At 46.5% G+C, this 22,488-nt stretch overlaps 2 protein-coding genes across 2 annotated transcripts in view; both read right to left on the minus strand.

Moving 5' to 3' along the window:
- The window catches only part of GALNT10 (polypeptide N-acetylgalactosaminyltransferase 10), a 232,384-nt gene extending 226,109 nt beyond the window's left edge, over nucleotides 1–6,275 (minus strand). The window contains exon 1 of the mRNA XM_050793931.1: nucleotides 5,978–6,275. Coding sequence (XP_050649888.1) covers nucleotides 5,978–6,136 — 159 coding nt within the window. The 5' untranslated portion in view covers nucleotides 6,137–6,275. The remainder of the gene's footprint in view (nucleotides 1–5,977) is intronic.
- LOC126956755 (ubiquitin-conjugating enzyme E2 L3-like) overlaps nucleotides 1–22,488 on the minus strand; it is a 1,010,865-nt gene that overhangs the window by 436,615 nt on the left and 551,762 nt on the right. The window lies entirely within an intron of this gene.

Consider the following 22,488-nt stretch of genomic DNA (forward strand, 5'->3'; position numbering starts at 1 on the left):
ATAAGCAAATGAATAAATAAATAGAAAAGATGTTTTCTCTCTCTTCTGTAGAAGCTACCAGAGGAGAGAGACCCTCTCCTCTAGGATCTAGGTGTGGATCTGAGGTCTGAAAGAGCTACTACCATTTTTTGCTGCCATGGAGCCTCAGAATGGAACAAAGTCAACACACAGAGAAAGTCAGAACCAACAGAAACCAGACGAAAGGAGACCTAGCCCTGACAATGCCACAAACCTCTAGATCACACCATACCTGAAGCCAACTACAGTCACAGGAGCCAATATATTCCCTTACTCATTTCAGCTCACATGGCTTAATTTTTGTTACTTGCAACTGATAGACAATCTGAGGTGGTTCTTAGGCTCAGATTCTGTCTGTCAGGGATAGCAGTAATGGTGCCATGTGCTACACAGCCTTTAATTCCTCTACCCCTGTCCCTTTGCCCCCTTAAATTTTAATCCATTTAGTTGCTTTTGAAACTATAAAATGAGGCCGGGTGCGGTGGCTCATGCCTGTAATCCCAACACTTTGGGAGGCCGAGGTGGGCGGATCGCCTGAGGTCGGGAGTTCGAGACCCGCCTGACCCACACAGAAAAACCCCATCTCTATAAAAATACAAAATTAGCCAGGCTTGGTGGTGCATGCCTATAATCCCAGCTACTTGGGAAGGCTAAGGCAGGAGAATTGCTTGAACCTGGGAGGTGGAGGTTGCGGTGGGCCGAGATCGCGCCATTGCACTCCAGCCTGGGCAACAAGAGCAAAACTCCATCTCAAAACAACAACAACAACAAAAACACTATAAAATGTTGGAAAGAAAATGAACAAAAATAGATCTACAAAAAAACAGACAGATAAGTTCTAGCAGATAATCGGTCTCACTAAGCAGTGGCCTCCAAAATTTGGGGTGATAATCTTGGCTCCTGAAAGAAATAATGGTAGAGAAGGATCAAATATCAGTATATGGAGGGAAAAAATTTCTCATAGTGAAATAGAACAAGAACTTGGAGAATGGATTCTGATCTGCATTCCTCCCTATGGGAACTTGTTTAATTTGTTTCTCCTTTTCTCGGCCTCAGTTTTCATACCTACAAATTGAGGAGATTGAACTAGATGACTTCTGAAGCCCCCTGCCTGCTCTGACACATTTCAATCATTCAGCAAACACATCCTGTCTTCCAGGTGCCAAATCTTGTGCTTTGAGCTAGAGGAGGATGTGTTCCTACCTTAAGACATTTCCAGCAGGGAGGCCACGATACACTTCTTGCCACGGGAATTCAGGTGCATATGGGCTACCTCCTTTCCCCACTCCACTGCGCGTAAGGACAGAGGTTCTCTGGAGAAACAAGACTCTTATTCAAGGCCCTCCCTTACCAGCTCTGACACATATATGGGATGCAGAGGGTCAGATATATGTAAAACACAGGAACTGCTGCAAACACCGTCAGGAGCATTTCGCTGCTGTGGGGCTTACCGGTAGCTGCCAGGTTTGCCTCAAGGTGCTTTTGATTCAGTGAAGAGAACCTGATGCCATCTCTGTGTAAGAGCTGACTGTGGACAAGGTACAATTAGCAAGCTAGATGGTTATCTTTTAAATGGGCTTTTGCTTTTCATTCCTGATTCCATTATCTGTTACCGTGTCACTGGAACCAACAGATCAAAGGCTGAACATCCTTAGACTACAGCCTGAGAAAAGACATTCAAATATGAACATACCCTTAAGTTGTGGCCTCATTACAAGTTAGATACAGAGGCCTGTTTAAATATACGATCACTGGCCGGGCGCGGTGGCTCAAGCCTGTAATCCCAGCACTTTGGGAGGCCGAGGCGGGCGGATCACAAGGTCAGGAGATCGAGACCACAGTGAAACCCCGTCTCTACTAAAAATACAAAAAATTAGCCGGGCGCGGTGGCGGGCGCCTGTAGTCCTAGCTACTCAGGAGGCTGAGGCAGGAGAATGGCCTGAACCCAGGAGGCGGAGCTTGCAGTGAGCCGAGATCGCGCCACTGCACTCCAGCCTGGGCAACAGCTTGAGACTCCGTCTCAAAAAAAAAAAAAAAAAAATATACGATCACTATTCAGACGTGCTTCCAAGCATACTCACAGAACCTCAGGATGTAAGAGTTGGAAAAGCCCTAACAGAGTATCTATTCCCTACATTGCTAATGAGTTTCCATATGTCATTAACTCTACTTGAGTAGCCCTGCTGAGAAACAGTCTGAGCCCAAGTCTGGTGTTAGTAACAAAAAGATTGAGTAGCAATGTCTGCCTTGGCCATGGGAGGGGAAGCATCATTACAATATGCATTTGCTTTTTCCCTTCTGAATCTAAGCCTCACTTAGCAGATGAGGAATCCAAGGCTCAGAGAGGTTAAACCTCTTTCCTGAGTACACGGAGTGAGTTTAGGGCAGGAGAAAGGACTAAAAACCAGGTCTCTGTGCCCAGGCCTTCCTCAGCTGGAATCCTTGGTAGACAGCAAGCCAAGAATGAGAGAAGGAATGTAGGGAGCTGGATTTGTTCTGGCGAATCAACAACCCTTCCCTAGTGGCATCAGATTTCACCTGGGTATGCAGACAGAGGAGTGATTAGCAAGCTAAAGGATACTAGCCCTTCTGTGGAAAATTAAGGAAATCATTCCAAGGCTACATTTCTATGATACTTAACTTTCTGATGGGCAAGGCTTCTGCCACCAGAAAGACTGAAAAATGAGAAAAAAACATTGATTTCTGGATGCTCTAAGAATGAAGTTCAGCTCTAACACAATGAGAAAGAAATCCTGATACTTGAAAATTAAAGTCACTGGTATTCCATTATTCCACCAATTTCTATTCCACACATTCTATTATCCAGTGAAGCCATTTTTCAACAAGAGATTATGGCTCAGAAATGAGGAGAGACTGCACTCAGTTTCCTAACTTGAGCTTTTAATAACCTGTCCCAAACCTGGAATATGAAACAGACTGTTGAATTAAACCAAGATGTTAAACAGATTGGGGGTTGGAATGAGAGGGACCCATACATTAAAAAGAAGATGGCTTCAAGACCAGCTTTTCTTGCTTGGTTTTGCAGCTTCCCAAGAAGCCAACTGTCTGACCAGATGACTGCTGAAATCCTGGAAGCATTATGTGTCCTTTATAAATCAGCTATCCCACCCAGCTCCAGAGGTACACCCAGGATGAGTTGGCATGACAGTTATGTAGACTTTCATTCTAGCAGATGATAAACACTCTTAATTTGAAACTCCATATTCTTTAATCCAGTGGAGAAATCAAGGAGTTAGAGGACTACTCAAGTAGTGGATATGTTACTCTCAAAGAATCTTCTTTCAAACCCATATGGAACACATTTTTCATTTGGATAAAGTCCTGTCAGACTTCCCTCCAGAGCCTCTGCAGTTATTTCTACCAGAAAGATCAACGAGACGCTCAAAGATGATTCTCAACAATTACAAGAATGACAGGCTGAGCTCAGAACTGGTCAGCCCTGTCGAAAAAGCTCTGTATGCTCAAGATGCCAGATTTCCCAGATAGCAGCCTGGCGTGTTACGTGTATGTTCCAGTACACTGGGATGAGGGATGGAACGCCATCACTCCAAGAAGTCAGCCTCTTTCCTCAAGGCCAGCTGACATTCAGACAAGGGACTGGGGGCCAAGCCCAGTGCTCTGCATCTGTGAGAGAGTGAAACAAAAAGGGGCTGTGTGGAAATTTGGCAGGGCGTTCTTGAAAGGCAGCAGATGAATGCTGAATCCTGTAGCACCTACAAGTGCTTATCATTGGGGAAACAGCTCCATTCTACTGCTTCCAGGAAGCAAAGAGATTTTCTCTAAAGCAAAAATAATCAGTTCCCCCAATCGCCCAAACCCCCTTCACCACTTCTTCCTCCTCTTCATGCTATTCCAGAGAAAAAGAAATGAACAAAAACTAGATCTTCCCAGATGAGCCTGTCTATCCATTTCAGTTAGGGGCTCTGAGCAGCACCCAGCTGTTGCTCCCCGCTCTCCCCGCCCAAAAGGCTGCCTTACTCCATCAATACCCTCTTGGACAAGTGAGTAATTTACTTTGAAAGCTCAGGCCAAACTGGCAGTTAACCTTGACCTTCTCTACACATCTGGGTCTACAGAAATGAAAATCAGGACGTCTTTGGCATCTATAGCAAATGAAATACGAGGGCTTTCTCCAAGCAGAGGCAGAATGTCAAGCGCTATCTTAGAATGGGCTACAGCTATTCTAAAGGAGAGTTTTGCATTAGGGTAGGACACTCCCCCTTGACCTGGGGCTGTGTCCAGTATGGAGCCTCCACAGCTAGGGATGCTACAAGGAACTCCGGACTCAAGACAGAAAAAAAGAAGTGACCATTGTATTCCTCACTGATTAACTGATAGTATCACAGAATGTTAGAGCTGGACCAATAATCATGGTTTACAGATCAAGAAAGTAAGGCTCAGAGAAGGAGATGAAAGGTGATCAAGGACACACACACTAAGTTAGTGGTAGAGCTGAGGTCAGAACCCTGGAACTCCTGACTCTGATGCTGGTACTGAATAGGAACAGAGGAAAGATTTCATGAAAGGAAACCCCACACAGATACAGAATATCAGGGAGCGAGGTCTAAGCTAGCTGTCAGGGTTTGAACCAGGGGTTTAGGAAAGAGATGGAAACCTTACTTTCTAAACAGTAAGCTCTACCAGAAAGATCAATGAGACCCTCTGGGATGCTTTGCAACAATTAACAGAGTGACAGGCGGAGCTCAAATTGGTCAGCTCTGTGGCAAAGAGCCCTCTGCGCTCCAGATGCCAGACTGCCTAGACAGCAGCCTAATACTGGGAAGAATAAGGAAAACCATCAATCTCAGAAAAGCCAGCCTCTTTCGTCAAGGCCAGCCAACAATCAGTCAAGTCTGACCCTGATACACAAATTATCCACTTCTCATGGGACCAGAGAAATCCCAAAAGAAAGCCTGAAATGTTCCACTATATGAAACAGTCTAAGCAATACACTCACTAGCACCTCCTGGGAGGGTGGGAGTGATGTGACAGAGCTTCTGCTATCAGGGAGATGCTAGTCTAAATGCATGCACGCATACATACACACAAATATACATGGGTAAGTTCAAAGGAGGCAGAAACCATTCCGATGCCAGTTTTGGCTGCAGTAAACACTACAACTAACCAGACTAGACAAGTTCAGAAGAGACAGGGAAGGCTTCTGGTGTTCCATCCTCAGGACGCTGGGCACCAACAGCCTCTGGGACATTTTGGGGGTCTCCCCACCAGAGCCCCACCTCTGGACTCCCATAAGGTCAAAGGCAGCAGGTACCTCAAGGACCAGGAGCTTACCCCCTTTTCCACCCCCAGGGGCTTGAAGCTTCAAGGAGAGCGTGATCTTTACATTCTGCAAGGAATCCACAGGATCTGAGAAAGGAAAAGGCTAGAGTTGCTGGCGCGGGGCGGGGGTACTGTTGAATAAATGGGGAGAGGCGGAAGGCCTGGATGTCTCGTTGGGCAGACGGGAAATCAGGAAAAGGGCTGACCTGAGTAAAGAACACTGGGATCAGCAGGCAGGGGTTGTCGGGGGGTGGGAGGAGGGGAGCAGAGAGGACCTGGACACCAAATACAAGAACCAGAATCTGCATTCCTATTGGCACAAGGCAGGAGTCATCCTGGGATACAGGGATGCAGATAGGATCCTTCAAAAGAGATCCGCTGGAAGACCTCAAGGAACACCAGACGAGGACAGAAAAGAAGGTAGTAACATGTGGTGAGGAATAGCGTCCTGGGTTCTAGTTCGGACTCAGTCTCTGACTGGCTTGGGACCCTGGAGGAATCACAACACTCAATTTTCCCATCAGGAAAATGGGAAGAGCTTTACAGTCTCGGAGCTGACTCTGAGGCGGCAGACAGCAGAAGGTGGAGGAAGGAACCACAGGCTAAAAGTGAATTCGGGAAGGGGGTGTTCCCGGCCTGTAGCAACAGGGGGACTCACCTGTCCCGCCGCCGGCGCCACCGCCGCCCCGGATCCCCCAGGGGTGCCGTCGGGCTGCCGCTCGCGGTACAGCGCCCAAAGCCCCACGTTGGGCAGGAAGACCAGGGCCGCCAGCACCAGCGCCACCGCCTGCAGGAGCCGCTTCTCCTTCCGCCTCATCGGGGCCGGTCAGCCCCGCCGCGCCCCGCCGGCACCGCCGCGCCGTGCCGCCCCCAGCTCCGAGCGTCCGCCAGTCCGCCCGGCGGCGGCAGCAGCTCAGCGAGCAGAAGCGGCCGCGGCGCCGGCCCCGCTCCAACTCCGCGGCACTTCCGCCGCTCGCCGGCCGGGGAGCCGGGCGCTGCCACCGCGCCGCCGCCACAGGGGGGTCGTCGCCGCCGCCGCCTCCCCCAGGCCCCGCCGAGTCGCCCGCCCCGCGCCGCCAGCGCCCGCGTCGGTCGCCGAGTCTCTGCGCCACCAGCCTGGGCCCTCTCGCGGAGCGTCTCGGCCCGCCTGGGCGCGGTAGGGTGCCGGGCCAGAGCGCTTCCCCCTTCTCGAGCTGCGATGGTGCGTCCCGCTTCTCGGCGGCTCCCCCGCCCTCGGGAGCTTTGCTAAAGTCCCGGAGTTGGCGAGTTGGGCGCTAACTGGTGCGGGCTGGGCACCGCTGGGTGGGGTGCATGTTCGCGCGCCCGGGTACCCTGCCCGGCAACCTCCGCCCGGGACTGCAGCCGAACGTTTGCTGCCTCTCTGGGGATATGCAAATAGTGCTGGGGCCCCGCCGAGCGTTCCGCGCCTGCAGCCCCCGGGACTGTCACTTCCAGCCCACCTAGGCTCGGCCCCCAGGACCTGCGGACCTATTTTGACCCGGGGGACTCGGTGTTCCGGGCCATAAAACGAGGCCACGGCCGTGCTCCACGCTCACTGTTCCGCGGGCGGGCCCTGCTTTTCTTCCTCTAGGAGGCCCCTGGCGTTAGTTGTGAACGCCCTCTGCAAACTGTGGGGAGCTGTGCCCGCCCGCCGCCTGTCTGTAGATCCTGCAAACCGGCGGGTAGGTGACAGTAGCCTCTCTGCAGCACCTTTCCTCACGCAAGTCCAACCCACTTGGAGTTAGAATGCCCTGCATTCTCACGCGTGCTTTTGGACCCTCAGCGCACTGAGCCCTTCCCGGAAAGCTCTCAGCGAACCGTTGGCGAGCGCCTACTATGTGCCAAACACTGTGCCAGGCTCTGGGATGAAATGAAAACAGACCTGAGCCCTGATATCTGGGAGCTGAAACATGAAACACGTAATTTCACTAGACCAGGCAATGTGTCTGTAACTGTGGCGAGGGCTTTGACAGAGGAGTCGGGCTTCTGGGCGATGCGGAGGGCCACGGAGCTGGACTCCGACGGTGATGCCAGCCAGCGGCTCCTGCTCGGGGGCGCTCGACACTGGTCACTTAGCTGCTTCCTCCCTGATGCGGAGGAACGGAGCACCCCCTTGGCTGCATTCCACTCTGCCACCCCCACATTCGTCCTTTTGATTCTCTGCTTCTCTAGCTCAGCCGCTGACCCTCGTGCTTAGCTGCCCCCAGTCCTTGACCAGCGTTCTGACAATTCTTGCCTCCCAGTTCTTCCAGCTCCAGGCTGAGCGATGGGGATTCAGTTTTCTGACATCACAGCTAAGTTCTTGATTTTTGCAGCAAAACCTTCAAAGCTTCCATCACCTCGGCTCTGGAGTCCACCATGCTCCTTGCCTGTGACCTGCTAGGGCTGATCAAACGTTCTGTCTCCTGCCCTGCCCTGCCCTGCCCTGCCCTGCTCTGAGCTTCGCTCAGCCTGTTGTAGGCTTTGTGTTTTCCTTCTTGTGTTGACCACGCAGCTCCTTCTACCCATAGAACCCACTCCTCTAGGTCGGTGGAAATCTTGTTCATTCTTCCGTGTCTAGTTGAACTGCCAAACTCCTCCTCAGGGAACTGTTGTCTTTCTTCCGATTTCCATCACAATAATGCTTACCGTTTATTGAGTGCTTACTCTATGTCCCGCACCATGTTAAACCCTTGACATGCATTACCTCTTTAAATGCTCAAAGTTACCCTGTGAGGTACATACTTTTCTTATACCCATTGGCGAATGAGACTCAGATTTAAAAATGCATGTAATCCCAGCACTTTGGGAGGCCAAGGCGGGCAGATCACGAGGTCAAGAGATCGAGACCATCCCGGCCAACATGGTGAAACCCCGTCTCTACTAAAAATACAAAAATCAGCTGGGCGTGGTGGCAGGTGCCTGTAATCCCAGCTACTTGGGAGGCTGAGGCAGGAGAATCGCTTGAACCCAGGAAGCGGAGGTTGCAGTGAGCCGAGATCGTACCACTGTACTCCAGCCTGGCGACAGAGCGAGACTCTGTCTCAAAAAACAAAAACAAACAAAAAAAGAATGTGGCAGCTAGAATGATCTTGTTTTATCCAAGGTTAGATTGTATCGCCCCTCTGCTCAAATCCCTCCGGTGGCTTGCCACCTCCCATTAGGTTCCTAAGAAACTACAGGATCCTACAAGCCCATATATGATCAGCCCTCACTCCTTACTGTCCTTATTGTGCCCCGGTGACATTGGCCTCCTTGCTGTTCCTCACAGCATGCCTCAGGTAGGCACAGTCCTGCCTGAGGACCTTTGCACCTGGTGTTACCTCTGCCTAGAATGGCCATTTTTCTATTTCTAGTTCCTAACTCTATGTCTTTTTTAAAACACATTTTTTTTGTGATAAATATACATAAAACTGATCATTTGAACTATTTTAAAGTATACAATTCAGCGGCATTATGTAAATGCACATTGTTGTGCAGCCATCATGGCTATCTATCTCCAGAACTGGTCATCTGAAACTCTGTACCCATTAAACACTAACTCCCTATTCCCCTCTCCCCACAACTGCTGGCAACCACCCACCATTCTGCTTTATCCTTTTTGAATTTGACTATTCTAGGTACCTCATGTAAGTGGAATCATATCATATTAGTTCTTTTGTTTCTGGTTTATTTCACTCATAGTATTTTTCAGATTCACCTATGTTGTTACATGTGTCTGAGTTTCATTCCTGTTTTTTTTTTTTTTTTTTTTTTTTGACATTGTCTTACTCTGTTGCCCAGGCAGGTGTGCAGTGGTGTGGTCACTGGTGCAGTCATAGGATCATAGCTGGTTGCAGCCTCAAACTCCTGGGCTGAAGCCACCCTCCCACCTCAGCCTCCGAAGTAGCTAGGACTACAGGCCCATGCCACCACACCCAGCTAATTTTTAAAAAATATTTTGTAGAGACTGGGTCTAGCTATGTTGCCCAGGCTGGTCTCGAACTTATGGCCTGAAATGATCCTCCCACCTTGGCCTCCCAAAGTGCTGGGATTACAGGTGTCAGCCACTATGCTCAGCCAAATTCCATTCCTTTTTTCAAGATTGAATACTGTTCCATTGTATGTATGCCATGTTTTGTTTATTCATTCATCCATAGATGGACATTTGGGTTGTTTCTACCTTTTGGCTACTGTGAATAATGTTGCTATGAATAGCCCTATGTCTTTTATACTGCAGTGGATGCACAGTGTTTATGTAATTAGATAATGTTGCAAAAACTTTTATGTGCTGCTATAGCACTGAGCACAATGCTGGTAACAGAGCAGTTAGAATGTTCTTTTTACAAACACAAGGCTAATTCTGCTGCTGGGACTTACCTATGGCTTCTCTTCGTGTTAGAATATGTCTATGAAGCCAGGCATGGTGGCATGTGTCTGTAGTCCTATCTACTCTGGAGGCTGAGGTGAGAGGATTGAGCCCAGGAGTTCAGGCTGCAGTGAGCTATGATCACACAATTGCACTCCAGCCTGGGTAACAAAGCAAGACCAAGTCTTTCAAAACAAATAAACAAAAAACAACCCACAATCTATGAGAATCCTTACCCTACATTCTTTGACCCAGCTTCTAATTTTTGCCTTCTTTCCTTCTCTTCTAGTTACACTGGTCTTGCTATACTCCTCAATATATACCAAATTGGTGATTCCCTCAAGGCCTTTGCAAGTTTACTGTGCCCTTGTCTAGAAACCTCTTCCTCTACAGCTTTGCATCATTCTCTCTCCGCTTTCTCTCAGGAAGCAGATCAGAGGTCCTGCCTCAGAGAGAGCTTCCCTGACCATCTGATCTAAGATATCAACTAGCACCACCATCATCTCCATTTGCTTGATATTTCTTCAGAGCAGGTATCATTTTTGGTCTCCCTCTCTAGAATGTGAGTTCCAAACAGACAGGAACTTTGTATTTATTTGCCTTCTACGGTGTCCCCTGCCTCTGTCCGCACATAAAGGCATGCACTGTTCGACAACATTTCAGTCAACAACGAACTGTATATACACGATGGTGTTCCCATAAGACTATAATACTCTATTTTTACTGTACCTTTTCTATGTTTAGTTATGCTTAAATACACAAATACCATTGTGTTACAATTGCCTACAGTATTCAGGACAGAAACATGCTGTACAGGTTTGTAGCCTGGGAGTAATAGGCTATACTCTGTAGCCTAGGTGTGTAGTAGGCTATCCTATCTAAGTTTGTGCAAGTATGCTTTATGATGTCCTGTATGAGAAATCACCTAATGACACATTTCACAGAGTATATCCCCATTGCTAAGCCATGCACAATTGTATTTCCCTTCATTGTGAATCAGAAAACTGGTGCTCCTTCCAGGTGGAAGAACTTACAGAAAGGATGCCCCCTCTCCTTATGCTAAAGCAGCCAGAGCAGAGCCAAGGTGTGTGGATTTCAGCTCATATTCCCACCCAGCCACACAAACTAAGCTGTGGCCTTTCCCAGGTCTGGCACACAGTAGGTGCTCAATAAGCACCTGTTAAGTGAAGTGCTGTATAGCAGTGGAGATCAAGTACAGGAGGGAAGAAGCATCTCTCTCCTTCCCATCCCCTCTTCTAGCTCCTTTCGAATATTCTGCACAAAATTGGATTTGCGCTTTTTCTCATGTCACTTGTTGATCAAAGCTGCATGCCAGCCCAGTCTGGCCCCAATGGGGACTCTAGCCCAAGAACCCAGCTTTAATCCAGGGACTCTTTGATCACTTTCTATAATATGGGATGTGCCAGGCAGGGGGCAGGCTCCTGGAGTTTTATTCCACTCACTGAGACAATACCATTTGAGACATAGGCAGTCTATTAGCCCTGGCTGGTTTCCTGGGAGAACTGATCTGGTCATTGATTGAAATTGAACAAAAAATGTTACTTTCAGACTGAGCCCTCTAGGCCTATTGTGGGCATTAAATAAGATAATGTGCGTAAAGGGCTTACCGCGCAGACCCTGGTCTAATGTAAGCACTAGTGGCTGGGTGAAATAAAAGCTCAACAACACAGGAACATTGAGAGGGATGAACAGAATTTCAGCTGTCAGGCAAAACCTTCTGCTCTGGCCTGTGCCTCTCTGCTCTTATCTCCTGTTACTCTCCTCATTCGTTCCAAAGCAGCCACTCTGTCTTTCTTCCTGGTCCTTGAAGGCCTTCTGCCCATTCCAGCCCCAAGACCTTTGCATTAGCTCTTGTCTCTGCCAACTGTTTCCTCAGATCTTGTTCCACTGTTGGTTCCCTCTCACCCTTCAGGTCCCAGACTACATATCACCTCTTCACAGAGACCTTCCTTAACTACGACCTTCCTTAACTACCTAGGCACTCTCTCCCATACTTTACATCCTGCCATGTTTTCTTCACGGTGCATACATATCCCTCTTTGCCATAGTCTCATTTGTGTGTTTATTTTCTTGTTTATTATTGGGCTCTCCCAAATAGAATATCAGCTGCATGGGGCGAGGGCCCTGTCTGCTCATTGCCTGCTGTATTCCTCCATCCTGGAACATTTGTGCCTGACACACAGAAAGGGCTTAAAACATACATTTGATGAATGAGAAGCTCCTCTCTTTCCCCGTCTTCCCATCTTTACTTTTTTTGTTTTGTTTTTTAAATGAGCTGCGTATTCTCTTGCTCACTCTTCGGTTTCTCATCTTGTCATCAGTAACAAGCAGGTCTTTCAGTATCCCCCTAGAACATACTTCAGCAAGAAGGGTCAACCAGAGGAGAGGTGACAGGCGCAGGCCTTCAACCTCCCTGATGAGGATATGAAAAGCGTTCCTACTAGGTGTCTTCACCTTGGCTCTCTTAGGGTCCCTTGTTACTGACCCCATTTGTCCACAACTATACCCTCAGGCTGGTCTGGACCAACCCTGAGCTGAGAAGATGTAAAAGTAGAATGGGTCAGCAAGTCAAGAGGTCTGCAGACCAACAGGTCTGCATGTCAGTTTAACTCTCTTTCACCTTGGCCAAGTCCCTTAGCTACTCAATTTTCTCATCTGAAAAATGAGAATAATGATGACTCTGTAATGATATAATTTCCAGGTTGACCTGAGAGAGGTCTGCTTGACTGCAAGCAAAACCCAGAATGCTATAAGTGTTGGACTTCTGCGTCTCCTGCAAATTTAAAGCCGCCTTGCTTCTTCTTTCCTTGGGCATCATCGAGCTCAAATGATACATTCTCAGAAAAGCCTGACTGACCTCCCTAAACAGAGTAAGCTCCCCAGCTATGGAACCTCTTAGCAATGCCTTTCCTCAACAGTCACAGTGTTTACAGTTACTGGGTCATTGTTTGATATCTGTCTCCCGCACTGGACTGTAAGTCCCATGAGGACAGAGACAGACTGTGTTTGGTTTTGGTATTGTTTGTTTTTAGTAGGCTTTACTTTTTAGAACAGTTTTAGATTCATCGCCAAATTGAGTGGAAGGTACAGAGATTTCCCGTATACTCCAGCCGCCACACATGCATAGCTTCCGGAATTATCAGCATCCCCCGCCAGAGTATTATACGTATTACAATTTATGAACTTGCATTAACATTATCATTGTCACTCGGAATCCATAGTTTACATTAGGGTTCACTCTTGGTATTGTACCTCCTACGGGTTTGGACAAATGTACAATGACATATCCACTATTATAGTATCATACGGAGTAGTTTTGTTACTGGTGGAGGGTGTCCAGGTTTTTGGTGTTTTGAACAAAGAATTGGACAAAACGCACAAAGCAAGGAAAGAATGAAGCAAGAAAAGCAGAGATTTGTTTAAAACAAAAGCACACTCCACAGGGTGGGAGGGGCCCTGAGCAAGCAGCTCAAGGACCTGGTTACAGAGGTTTTCTGGGGCTTAAATACCCTTTAGAGGTTTCCCATTGGTTACTTGGTGTACACCCTATATAAATGAAGAGGCTGAAGTGAAGTTATGAAGTTATTTACTTGGTGTACATTCTATGCAAATGAAGAGGATGTTTCCTGTCATAGCAGGAGTTACAAAGTTATTTACTTGGTCTTAGAAAGTTGGGGTTTTTCAGTTTGATTTAGTTCTAGAAAGTCCTTAGGTTCCCTGCCTCCAGGCCTTATTCTCCTGCCTCAGTTTTACTGCCCTAAAAATCCTCTGTGTCCATTTATTCATCCTGCATACCCCCAACCCAGCAACCACTGATCTTTTTACTGTCTGCATAGTTTTGCCTTTTCCAGAATGTCATATAGTAGGAATTACACAGTATGGAGTAGCCTTTTCAGATTGGCCTCTCTCACTTAGCAATATGCATTCAAGGTCCTTCTGTGTGTCCTTTTGTGGCTTGATAGCTCATTTCTTTTTAGTGCTGAATAATATTCCATTGCCTGGATGTAACACAGTTTGCCCATTCACCTACTGAAGGATATATTGGTTCTTCCGAGTTTTGGCAATTATGAATAAAAGTGCTGCAAACACCCATGTGCAGGTTTTTGTGTAGACATAAATTTTTGACTCCTTTGGGTAAATACTAAGGAACTCAATTACTGGATCATATGGCAAGGGTTTTTCTAGTTTTTCAAGAAACTGGAAAACTGGCTTCCAAAGTGACTGTACCATTTTTCATTCCCACCAGCAATGAATGGCAGTTTCCATTGTTCCACATCCTTGCCAGCACTTGGTGCTGTTAGTGTTCTGGGTTTTGGCCATTCTAACAGGTGCGTAGTGGTATCTCACTGTTTTAATTTGCATTTCCCTTGGCCACATGTCAGGACTTCATGAGGCTGTGTGACGGGCACATCCCTAACCTTAGCAAAATAAACTTCCTAAATTGATTGAGACTTGTCTCAGGTACTTTTTGGTTTATACAAGCAAGCACATTAAAAAGATACTCCACATCATCGGGTGCAGTGGCTCACACCTGTAATTTCAGCACTTTGGGAGGCCAAGGCTGGTGAATCACGAGGTCAGGAGTTTGAGACCAGCCTGACCAACATGGTGAAACCCCGTCTCTACTGAAAATACAAAAATCAGCCAGGCGTGGTGGCATGCACCTGTGATGCCAGCTGTCCTGGGGGCCAAGGCAGAAGAATCGCTTGAATATGGGAGGCAGAGATTGCAGTGAGCTGAGATCACGCCACTGCACTCCAGCCTGGGCGACAGAGTGAGACTCCATCTCAGAGAAAAAAAAAAAGATACTCCACATCATATGTCATCAGGGAAATGCTATCTGTGTGGGAATAGAATGGGAGGCAGGTTTTCCCTAAGCAGTTCCCAGCTTGACTTTTCCCTTTGGCTTAGTGGTTTTGGGGTCCCAAAGTCTGTTTTCCTTTCATACTTGCCATGTATGTTTTTGTTCCCTGGCATATCCCCAACACCTAGAACAGTACCTACCCCAAAATAGGTGCTCAACAACTATATGGGAAATAAATGAATCAGTCAATTAATTAATAATCATACACCCATCTCTTTAAAATCTGTATTCAGAAAACTCGTTAACACTAGTGTCAATGACCCAAATTTCTATCTCCACCAGGTTGGTCGTTTAACAAGGCTCAATCTTCTAATACAGAGGAAGAGAAAAAAAATTACTGGAGCTGAAATTTCCCCACCTGCACCTGGTCAGCCTCAATCAGCCCAGACTTTGTTTCTAGCTTCCTGTGTGATCTCAGGTCACTGAAATTCTCTGAGCCTCAGGTTTATTATGTGTGGGTTTGTGAGTGTATGTGGTAGCAGGAATGAGAGATGTCTAGACAAACACAGAACATGGTTGTATAAATAAAGCAGTTGAATCAGATGCTCTTTAAGGTCTTTTTAAGTTTCAAAATTCTGTGACTAAATCCTGCAAGGCAGAATGGGAAAAGTAGGGGCAGACATGGAACACCACTTGGGATTCAATCCAGTTTCTGCATCTAGTGGCACTTCAACTCCTATTTTGAATGCAAAGAAAGCGTTTTCAGGATGCCTGCGTAGGGGTAAAGGGAATTTCTCCCTCCCCTTCTGAAAGTTTGAGTCTTTAAGTCTCCAAAGTAAACTGGTAATAGACAAACTAACAGGAGAGAAGACCTACACATTTATTAATGTGCCATTTGCATGGGAGCCACACAAAATATGAAACTCAGAGAAGGGCCAGATGGTTGAAGCTTAAATACCCTCTTCATGAGAGAGAATAAAGTCGGGGATGTAGGCAATTTTAGAAGAAGAGTAAATGATTTTTAAGGAAGATGAATGGGCCTGAAGAACAGACAATAACCTGGGACAAAGTTCCTCCGGGCTCTGAAAGAGGTGGTGACAAGTTATGAAAAGGTGAGGGGCGGAATTGCACTGTGAACAAAGGTTGTCTCATTATGCAGATAAAGTCTCTCAGGTAACAGCCCTCAGAAGAATAGTTGAAAGGACAGGTGAAAAGTCTGTCTGTGTGTGGTGTCCTGGGCTTTGAGACTTTTAGTTTCCTCTTCTGCAAAAGGAGCTCCTCCTCTCTGGTTAACATAGATTTCAGAGAAGGAGTCTAAGACATTAATTCCTCTAGTTCTGAAGCTTATTTCTGAGGCCTTTCAGTCTCCTTAGTTCAAAGCACTCAGCATGCAAAAGTCCCATATTTTGAGTTGTTCTTTTCTGAGCCCCAACACCTGTTTGAAATGACCTCTAGATGGGAACTGCCTGTCTGCCTTTCTCTTTTTCTCCCAGACCCTATTTTGTCATTTCCACAATGAGATGCCAATTAAATCAATCCTGTCAACTATAAAGGAACTCCACTGAATCAAGACAATAGACATCGAAAGTACCTCAAGTAGGCACGTTTTGAAAGAGCAGAGAAGGCCACAAATCTCAAACAAAGAATAAATATACTAGGTCATTGGGTGGACCCATCTCAAACAGAGCATTAGCCAGTAGGATCAGATACAAATATCATGTGTATAGGGAGGCATCCTCCTCCTGTCACTGCTATGAAAATATCAGGGCTTGGTAAATGAGAGTGCTTTCTGTTTAATTACTTTTCATTTGTGTACAAAAGAAAAAAAAAAAGGTATACAAAACACAGATAGAGGGGTGGTGGGGCGCAGGACCAAAGGGGGCTTCCTAGGAGTTTGAGACTCTTGGAAGAATGGCTCCAGTCTGTGGGCACCTCTGTAAAGTAAGAGGACTGGGTACTCTATAACCCGGTAGTCAGAACCTTAGCTACACATTAGAATCACCTGTGGACCATTAAAAGCTCTGGATGCTTAACCTGCACCCCAGACCAATTAAGTCAAAATCTCTGGGATCAGACTCAGCCATCCCTACATGATTCCAATTTGTAGCCAAGTTTGAGAGAACCACTGCTCCAACATGGCTCTCAGGGCTCTAAAACCCTGCTAAGGTTTCTTTCTGTCCAAGCGGTAGGTCCTCTATTGTTCCACTAGGTGGCACGCTCCAGCAAACTTCAGTGGGTCCAGAGAAGTCGCGTTTAGGTCTAACCGCAAGGAACGAATTCATTAAGCAGGGCTTGGTGGTCTTTACTGCCAAGGAGGGGTCTGCACTCTTGACAAGAAGGCTGAACTTGTTGTTTAACAACTTGCTGGTGAGCGCTGGAGCCACAGATGGTTGATTCATCCCTATTTAAAAAGGTGAGGCTGGGCTGGGCGCGTGGCTTACGCCTGTAATCCCAGCTACTTGGGAGGCTGAGACAGGAGAATCGCTTGAATCTGCGAGGCACACGTTGTGTGAACTGAGACCGCACCACAGCACTCCAACCTGGGCGACAGAGCGAGACTCTGTCGCAATAAATAAGGAAATAAACAAACAAACAAAATAAAATAAAAAGGTGAAGCTTGAAGAGGGATGTCTCTCTTACGACTGGGTTCACCTCTTCACGGATGCACTCTGGTCTGTTCCTCCACCCCCATCCATCTCTCCGGCAGGATTGATAAACTCCTCTCAAAAGTTCTCAAGGAGCCCCATTATGTGCAGTAGTGGACACTTGTTCTTTTTATCTGGTTAGTTAACAACACCGTGATTTTCTTTGAAGATTCACCCTTCTCCATCTCAGAACTTAGCCAATCAGAGCAGTAACCCCGCTTCAGCTGCAGTGATTGGTCCAGGGACGGAATCTGAACAATCGAGGTTCAATTCCGTGGCTTTTGTATGGAAGCTATCAAGAAAGGAGTGGCTTCTTCCAGCGGATTGTTGCGAGCTGGATGTGAGCCCCACCGTGAGGCGTGTATTGGACCTCTTGCCTTGGGTCCTCCGCACCTTCTCCCCGCTCCAGGGAGGCAATGTAGACTACATCAGTGGGCTTCCTTGCTCTATGTTTTCCGGTTGGGTTTAGCCCTTGAGGAGCCAGGGCAGGATTTCAGAGGGAGGGAGAAGAGCCAGGTCAGAGCATTTCTTTCCTCTGCCGTTCCCTTGCTGCAACTTTGCCGCAGGTTGTCTGTGTCCTCCACTAAAGTCCACGGCTCCCATCGCGCAGGCTTCTTGAAACAGTCCTCCCTTTCTAGATTCCAATAACTGCCCCTTTCCTCACCCTTCAGGGCTAGGGCTGGACAGCACACGCTCTTTCTGGCCCCAGGGTACTGCACCGTCCCTCATGGTTACACTATACCCTGCCCCATTGTCCTCCTATTAAACTCTCTTCAAATGTTCCAGTGTGAGAGTGCCATTCGTTTCCTGCAGACCCTAACTCAATCAAGGGAAAAGCTTCTTGAGAACCTGAAAACAGTCCCAACACAGGGGAAAGTGGAGATGAGAGATCACGGAGTAATCCGAGCCAACCCCTGATGTCATCCATGCCTCCAGTTCAACTCCCCTCCCACATTCAAACAATTACCTAATAATGCTGGTTTTATTGCCTAATAAATTTTAAATGTATCCCTTCCCCTCTAGGCCTATTATAGGAGACATCTTTCAGGTGTCTGTAAGATGAATCCCTGATCAGAAACCTGCTACTTATAATGACTCTGTTTTCTACTTTGTGGACAGCCTCTACCCTCATCTCTGGGCTGCTCCTTGACCTATGACTTGCCTGAACTGTCCTAAGGCAAGCTCAAAAGGATGAGCTGAGCCATTCAGATGCTGTCTCAGAAATTGGAATCCAGTGACACAGAGGGAAGAAGGCAGCTGGTGGTGGCCTCTGAAGGTGGCAGTTCAGGTAGCATGAGGGAGGAGATTGCTCTTGGGCCACACTCAAGGAGAGATATGGGAAGGCAGAAACCTGGAGTAACAGAGGAAGTGCTTCAGTCAAAAGAAGCCAGTGCAGCCCAAGTGTGGCAGGCAGGGATGCTGAGAGAGAAAACTGAAAGAGAACTGCCTTGGCTCCTGGTTTTCCAGTTCCAGTTCTTGTTTCTGGGATGCCCAACTGGACTGAAGCCCCTGCCTTAGGGTTTACGCCTTCCCTGAAGTTATGAGTGACTCTGTCACTTATGACCGAAGGAGCCCTGGCCTTGATACTTGATACTCTTGTCTCAAAGTCCAAGTTGTAGCCATTATCATCTCTCGCTTGAATTGTTGCATCTCTCTCTCCTAACTCCTCTGCAACTTCTGTTCTGCATTCTCTAACATTCATCCTCCCCACTGGAGTGACCATTTTGGGATGCCAACTTGCCACGCTGCTTCCCTCTGGAGGTTTATTGTCCTCACAGTAAAGTCCGAGTTGCTGGCCTTACACTTTATACAAAACTGCTAGTCGCTCATTACTTTAATAATGCTATTTCTCACCCCCATGCCTTTGCTCATGCTGCTTCCTCCTCCGGGAATACCCTTCACATTCTCTTGTACTGATGGATTCTTACTCAGCTTCAATACCATCTCCTCTTCCATCCCTTCCTCACTTTCCTACCCGGTTTGGCTAAGAACTCCTTCCTTATTTTTTCTCATACTACTGTGTATATTCCTATTTTAGCATTATCTACCAATAAAGATGAGATGATGTCAGCTAACATTTATGGACCTCTTATTACATACCAAGTGCTAAGCTAGCACCTTACAGATGTCATCTCTTTAATCCTCATTGAAACCCTATGAAGTAGTTCTTTTATGATTCCTATTTCTCGAAAGAGAAAACTGAAGCAGAGATGTCAGGTGACTTGCTCAGAGTCACACAGACAGAATGTGGTTGACTCGGGTCTATTGTTTCTTTCTTTTTTTTTCTTAAATAACAGTTTATTGAGATGTAATTCACATGCCATACAATTAATTTACTCATTTAAAGTGTACAAGTCAATGTCTCAATATATTCACAGCTGCCTGCAACCATCAACATTATCAATTTTAGGACATTTTTATCACCACAGAAGAAACTCATACCCATTGATTACTCATTGTTTTAATGCTGCTCTTAGCAGCTGGTGTGGTGCCTAGCACATAGTACCTGTTCAACCAGCACTCGTTGAAGAATGGATAGCTACCCTATCTTAGAAGACAGGGGAAGGTGCAAGAGAGGCTCTTCATGCAACACTTCTGTCATTTCAACATCAGTTAAGAGATTTGTCTGGTTCTTTTGTTTGTTTGTTTGTTTATTTATTTATTTATTTATTCTTTTTTTTTTTCTTTGAGGCAGGGTCTTCTTCAGTCACCAGGATGATGACATGTGACAGTGCAGTGGTGTGAACAAGGTTCACTGCAGCCTTGACCTCCTGGGCTCCAGTGATCCCCCTGTCTCAGCCTGTGTAGCTGGGGCTACAGGTGCGTGCCACCATGCCTAGCTAATTTTTTGATTTTTTGTAGAGACAGGGTCTCACTTTGTTGTCCAGGGTCATTTCGAACTCCTGGGCTCAAGCAATCCACCTGCCTCAGACTCCTGAAGTGCTGGGATTACAGGTGTGAGCCACTCCACCTGGCCCTATTTTTCTTTACTAACAGCCCCCACTTACTGGGGGAGGTGTGTTGTGATATAGGAGTCTGAATCTCTTACCATTTGCTCAGGGTTTTTTCACATCTCTGTGGCCCCAGGGAATTTCTCATCATCACATTTGAGTTCTGGGATATTGCTGGTGATAATCTAGGTGCTGGATATTTGATTTTGGTTTTCAGTGGGAGAGAGTCAAGCCAGATTGCTTCTACTCCACTATTTTGGTGACGTCACTCTCCACCACTGGTTTTTTATGTATGAAACCTTTCAGTGTGTGAGCTGTATATATTATTAGCTTATTAAGCAGCAAAACCTGGAGATAGGTATTATTGTATCCATAACACAAATGAGGAAACCAAATGTATTAGTTCATTTATGTTACCATAACAGAATACCAAAGACTGGGTAATCTGAAGAAAATAGGTTTACTTTGGCTCAGGGTTCTGCAGGCTGTACAGGAAGTGTGGTGCTGGCATTCATTCCTAGTGAGGCCTCAGAAAGCTTTCAAACATGGTAGAAGGGAAGGGGAGCTGATGTGTCACTTGGTAAGAGAGGGAGCAAGAGAGGGAGGAAGGAGGAGCCAGGCTCTTTAAACAGCCAGAGCACTTGTGAATTCATAACCGTGGGGAGGGCACCAATCCATTCTTGAGAGATCTGCCCCCATGACCCAAACACCTTCCACTAGGCACACCTCCAGCATTGGAGGCTATATTTTTCTTTTTCTTTTCTTTTTTTTTTCTTTTTTTGAGATGGAGTCTCGCTGTGTTACCAGGTTGGAGTGCCATGGCTCCTCCATTCACTGCAACCTCCGCATTCCGGGTTCAAGCGATTCTCCTGCCTCAGCATCTCGAGTAGCTGGGACTACAGGTGCCCACCACCACACCCAGCTAATTTTTTGTATTTTTAGTAGAGACAGGGTTTCACCATGTTGGCCAAGATGGTCTCGATCTCCTGACCTCGTGATCCGCCTGCCTCAGCCTCCCAAAGTGCTGGAATTACAGGCATGAGCCACCACGTCCAGCCTGGAGGCCATGTTTCAACATGAGATTTTGAGGAGACACACATTCAAACTATATCCCCAAGGCTCAGGGATTTCATTTGTCTAAAGTCAAACAACTAGTAATCAGCATCATCCTAACATTAAGTAAACAACAACTACCTTTAATTGAACATTTAACCATGCTTGGATACTATGCTAAGTTCTTTATGAACATCACCTCACTGACTCATTTGTGCATTCAACAGATATTTATTGAGTACCTACCCCAAGCCAGGCATTGTAACAGATGTTAGGGATTCGGTGGTGAGCAAACAGGTGTTCACCCAGGACTCACAGTCTAGTGGTAGAAAAGGCATTGTAGAAATGAACACATGAATAACAACTACATTAGATGGGAGGAAGAAGAAAGGACCTGTTGGCTGTTAGGGGAAGATCTGGTATTAGAAGCCAATACTCTTCGAATCCAGGTCCAACACTTTCTGCAAAGTTACACTAGCGTAATTCCTCCAGGATGTTTTTCTAGTGGGACATTGGTTTTGCCAATGGCTCTCTGAGCTGCTTGTCCCTGTAGGAAGTTCCTGCCACCTACTGAATGCATATTCAAATACACACATATACATACACTCAGTGGGAGCTACACAGCCCATGCTCTCATCTGCACAGCTTGGTAGGGAAAAAACTAATGCTGTGGGCTTTGCGAATGTCTTATCCTTAGCTAGGGGATTTGCGTTTGAAGAACACTTCTCTGTATACGGGGCTGGATCTTGCTTTTATTACATAAATGATCCTGGAGATCACTTCATATAAATACAGAGAGATCATTCCCATTCTCCTTTTCAGCTGCACAGTATTCCACAGTGTGAATGAATCAGGTTCAAACAGTCTCCTATGGATGGACATTTGGAGTTGTTTTCAATCTTTGTATATTAAAATAACATCATAATGAATAATCCTGTGCCCAGTTTGTTCTGTAGTGTGGAGATAAATCTTCAGGAGACATTCCTAGAAGTGGAAGTTGCTGGATTAAGGGATAAACACATCTTTAATTGTAAAGCTATCGTTTTGCACTCCTACAAGCAGTGTAGGAGAATGCCTGGTTCTTCACAGCCTAGGCCCACACAATATTTTTTAAAGTATGCATTCTATATAAAAATTCACACTCCTGGTTTCTCTTAAAAAATTCAAGATCTACAAAAATTACATGCACACGCACACACACAGACACACACACACACACACACACACACACACACACACTGCAAGATCTGGCAACACTAGGCCTGTTTTCCTGCATGGAAATAACAAGCTAGGGCTAAGTGGTCACCAGAGCCCTTAGACATTTCAACTGATCTAATTCAGACCCTTCATTGTGAAGATGAGAAAGGT

Source organism: Macaca thibetana, chromosome 6 (genome assembly GCF_024542745.1).
Source record: "Macaca thibetana thibetana isolate TM-01 chromosome 6, ASM2454274v1, whole genome shotgun sequence".
NCBI classification, from domain to species: domain Eukaryota; kingdom Metazoa; phylum Chordata; class Mammalia; order Primates; family Cercopithecidae; genus Macaca; species Macaca thibetana.